The 4,598-nt window shown below is 36.1% G+C and overlaps 1 protein-coding gene across 1 annotated transcript in view; it reads left to right on the top strand.

Annotated features, from left to right (window-relative positions):
- The window catches only part of LOC110454753, a 15,085-nt gene that overhangs the window by 2,418 nt on the left and 8,069 nt on the right, over positions 1–4,598 (top strand). Inside the window, exons 2-7 of the mRNA XM_021504437.1 lie at positions 716–778; positions 1,161–1,786; positions 2,217–2,304; positions 2,528–2,652; positions 2,911–3,046; positions 3,642–3,788. Of these exons, the coding sequence (XP_021360112.1) occupies positions 716–778; positions 1,161–1,786; positions 2,217–2,304; positions 2,528–2,652; positions 2,911–3,046; positions 3,642–3,788 (1,185 nt within the window). The remainder of the gene's footprint in view (positions 1–715; positions 779–1,160; positions 1,787–2,216; positions 2,305–2,527; positions 2,653–2,910; positions 3,047–3,641; positions 3,789–4,598) is intronic.

The raw sequence follows: 4,598 nt of genomic DNA, 5'->3' as shown, positions 1-4,598 counted from the left end.
ACATTTAATTGTAAATGTATGACGGGAGAAGGCTGTGATAAATTGTAAAAACTTGTGCCCCATCCCTTGTTTAATTTTATTGGCAACAAATTTATGTTTAAAGCTAAATAAATTTAAATTCTGAATATTGGCAAGTGTGCAATTAACTTCTAATGATGAATAATTACTGTTCAATAAGTTTGAATACAGACTTAGAAATCATATAACTTGGTTTCATAGTGCGGTAAGAAGTTGTTATAGCCCACAGCGTATTATCTAAGTCCATGGATTATCTAAGTCCTGACAGCCCCTCTCTGGGGGCCCCTTTGGAAACTGTTTCATCTCGCTCGCACCACTTGTGTTTACTGCCTAGTCAGGTGACGTTATCGGCGCTATTTTTAGCAGGGCTTTCCCGAACAACTCAAGTGGTCAAACTGGACATTTGGAACAGACTATGAATATGGGGATAGCGAGGTAACATAAGTGGAAGTGCATACAATACATACATTCATTAAAAAAAATGCCTTTTCACGTGATGTCCCTTTAATTTCAACCAACAGGATTTTCCCTTATTAATAGCCCAATTAGTACAAAGACAGTGGGCAATTATTCTAATCCTACACTGGGTATGAAATACTATTGTGAAACCCTAGTTTATTGGACTAACAAGCCCCATTTCAAACTAGTTCTATTCACTAAAGAAATAAATGCTAAATCAATCAATTTTCACTTCCAGAATATCTTGAGAAGAGAAAACATTTGAAGTCCTTGTTTGAGGAGGACCTATCCTGTTTCAAAGGTACATTTAACTTCAGTGGTCTTGTTTACTGAACTGCCAAAGTCCAAGAACCATTTTATTCAAAGTACATTTGAAAACTTTGAACTGAGAGCAGGAGTCATCTTTATTCCATACAATAAATATTCCAGCTAAGAGTTGGACTTCATCGACTTCCTGTCTATTTGAGAACATTTTTATCGTAATGTGACAAGTTCTTTTTGAAACTTAAATACACAAAATTCTGGATTACATGGAAAAAGTGTTTTGTTAGTCTTTAGTTATTTGATGTGATTTCCTTTTAAGTCTTTTTGTTGTACCCTATTTGATGGTCCTAATGACCTTTTATGTATTGACGGGCCGTTAAGAATGTAATAATAATAAACTATTTATTGACTATCCACAGAATGTCAGTCTCACCATCCTTTCGCCAAGGATCAGTCCCCTCCCATTGGCAATGAGGACCAGTCCCCTCCAACAGGCATTGAGGACCAGTCTCATCCAACAGGCACTGAGGACCAGTCCCCTCCAACAGGCATTGAGGACCAGTCTCATCCAACAGGCACTGAGGACCAGTCTCCTACCACAGGCACTGAGGACCAGTCCCCTCAAACAGGCACTGAGGACCAGTTTCCTACCACAGGCACTGAGGACCAGTCTCATCCAACAGGCACTGGGGACCAGTCCCCTCCCATTGGCAATGAGGACCAGTTTCCTCCAACAGGCACTGGGGACCAGTCTCCTCCAACAGGCAATGAGGACCAGTCTCCTCCAACAGGCACTGAGGACCAGTCTCCTCCAACAGGCACTGGGGACCAGTCCCCTCCCATTGGCAATGAGGACCAGTCTCCTCCAACAGGCACTGAGGACCAGTCTCCTCCAACAGGCACTGATCATGAGGACCAGTCTCCTCCAACAGGCACCGAGGACAAGTCCCCTCCCATTGGCACTGAGGACCAGTTGCCTACCACAGGCACTGAGGTCCAGTCCCCTACCATAATTTTGACTTCTGGACTGAACCAATCACAACAGGTTTGAACAAGCTTGTGATAAAATCAAGTAAATATAGCCTTTGTAGCAAGCAAAAACAAAGAAATAAGGCAAGACCTTTCTGCCATTATGTTTGGAGGTTATAATATTGAGTGATTATGATTTTTTTAAGTGAATTTCTATTAATAAAGCTAATTTTGTCAACCTGATATATGGTTCATGTGAACATGTTGACATGATAATATTGTATTACATGTACATGTACATTAGTTTTTGTTTCAAGTATGAAGTCTGATAAGCATCTGTTTTTTGTGTAATGCCTTGATTTTTGTCTTTTGCACTTTTTTAAATAAAAAATAGCGACATTCTTGAGAGTATTTTTTTTCAACGTGATCAGAAAGCTGTGGTAGTATATTGATATATGCATACATTGTGCTGTCTACTGATATAGGTGTTTTTGTCATAACTGCAGGAAGATGTCAAAAATGTGTGCCGAACGTTCGGTTGGGGATTTTCTCATTCCTTTCACCCAAAAATCACCCATCTTGTCATAAAAACAGGTATGAAATGGATAAATGACATTTTGTCAATAAGTTGAATACTTGATTTAAATCTAGAAACTTCAGAGCAATATTAAAATTCTAATTATGTTGGATCATTACACCATTGAATAGTCAATTCAGTTTTAATCTGCATAACTAACTAAATTTGTGAGAGAATTTTTTTTTAAAATGCGTGTTTAACATGATGATATTAAACTGTCAATTCACCCTTGAATTGTAGAACCTGAAGAATGCAGAATGTGTGACAGAAGTCTGAAATTTTTACAAGCAATTGCACACCATGTTTTTATTGTAAATCTCCAATGGATAAGAGATTCAGGAAGTAAAGGAATTCGCCAATCAGAGGTAAGATAACTCATTAATGCTACACATTTCTCTGTTGCCTATATATATGAAAGCCATCACTTGCTTGCTACAGATTCATGAATGAAATGAACTTGTTATCTTTTGTGGTTTAGCCTAAGAGGTTATAAATAAATATGTACATGAAGATTGAAAATTCCAAGAAAAATACTTTTTATCACAATAGCATTTGTCAGAATGGAATTAAGCATTAAAGTAGTGGTTTCATTTTGTTTTTAACCTAGCTATTTTTCTTGGCAGAAAAACTACGAGGTTATTGGTGATACTGGCACCATTGAGATGCATAATGGGCCCTATCTATCACGGACAAAGTCTAGTCTGCTACTAAAAGGTTTCAATATCCACCTCATTGGACAGGCTGAAGATCTAACAAAAGGTAAGGATAAAGATATTAGTAAAAATGAATTAGTCTCAGTATTCATATTATAATCTTTGAGTACATTTAACAGTATGTAGTGTGATAAAACGACTATGATTTGTACTAGTTTTTAGGTCCTCCACTTTTAGATAACATTTTTCATTTACAACCTGACCATAAATGCTGTTGAAGAGATCAGAATGCCACCGACATTAATTTGACAAACTTTATATATTTTAGGATGACCTGGAAGTCTATTACTAATTTCATCAAATAATTCACACGTATAGATCTGATTTGTCTTCCAATTTCTGATAATATAGTTGCCTTGGTTCGAACTTCTTTCAATACAGTACCTGGAAAAATCTAAAATAAATTATGAAAATGCTTGGATATATAACATTGTGTGACTCATTTTTGTGTCGCCTGCAAAAGGTGACATATAGTTATCACTATGATGAGAATTTTATCATTTTCTTCATAATCTCCCAGCTTGCTTTGCAGGCGACACATCCACTTCCATGGAATTCTATTTAAACAATATTAGGTATATGAAAATTAGTAAAAAGTACTAATGGAGTAATGGTACTCATGCTGTTCATTGATATTTCAGATGACATAACAAAGTTGATTATGGCTTGTGGAGGTACAGTCATTGGTGCATCAGATGTGTGTCATGATTCTGTGATTGTCACATGCTATAGCCATGAGGGTGAAGAAATGAATGTTTTATCTCCAGGAGAAAGAAATGCAGTGAAAAGTAAGAGATTGTATTTATTGTATTTTGCTATGCTTATAGATTTTAATTTGACAATTTTCAGAAACTAACCAATTCCATTGGGAGGGATCAAATTATGCTATAGTATTGACTTGTAAAAGATTATGAAACTTAACAATATATTTTGTCCATTTTCAACACTGAAGAAATTCAATTTGAATAATTATACCAACATTTAAATTTTATCAAAAACTTACAAAATAAATTAGTTTTTAACTGTTATTACAATTTTCAATGCTCATTTTTTACTTTTGCCATTACTTTTTCAGAGGTCTATGAAGAATACAGTATCAATGCTGTTTGCAGGGAATGGATCATTGATTCGCTCACATGTTTTGCTGTTCAACCAATTACTGAATATATACATGTACGTTTCAAGAAGTTTGATGTGAATGAATACATTATGATCTGCAGTGGTGAAACGGTTAAACAATTTATGTAGATCAAACACCAAGTACATTGTAACCATACATACCCTTTGTGTGAATGTATAATAAAAAATGACAACTATCGCCTAGTAGAGATGATGGCTATTTCACCGATTACAGTTTACTTAAAATGCGTACAATTAAAGTGTAAGGAAACATTCATGAGCACTGTCATGATTTGTCTTCCAGACTTATTTCTATTTAGATTTTTTTTCCAATCAATTTCCTGTCTTTGATAATTTTCTTTCTGGCAAAGAAAGTATGTATAACCAAACACAGGCAAATGCGTCAGGTCAGTAATCCGGCGATTCTCCCTTCCCTCTAGTTAAGACGAGGTCCCACACTTTCCGCCGGGGGGGGGGGG

Source organism: Mizuhopecten yessoensis, unplaced genomic scaffold (genome assembly GCF_002113885.1).
Source record: "Mizuhopecten yessoensis strain PY_sf001 unplaced genomic scaffold, ASM211388v2 scaffold8057, whole genome shotgun sequence".
Classification (NCBI taxonomy): Eukaryota; Metazoa; Mollusca; class Bivalvia; order Pectinida; family Pectinidae; genus Mizuhopecten; species Mizuhopecten yessoensis.
Note: the sequence above shows the minus strand (reverse complement) of the source record. Positions and strands in the feature narration are given on the sequence as shown.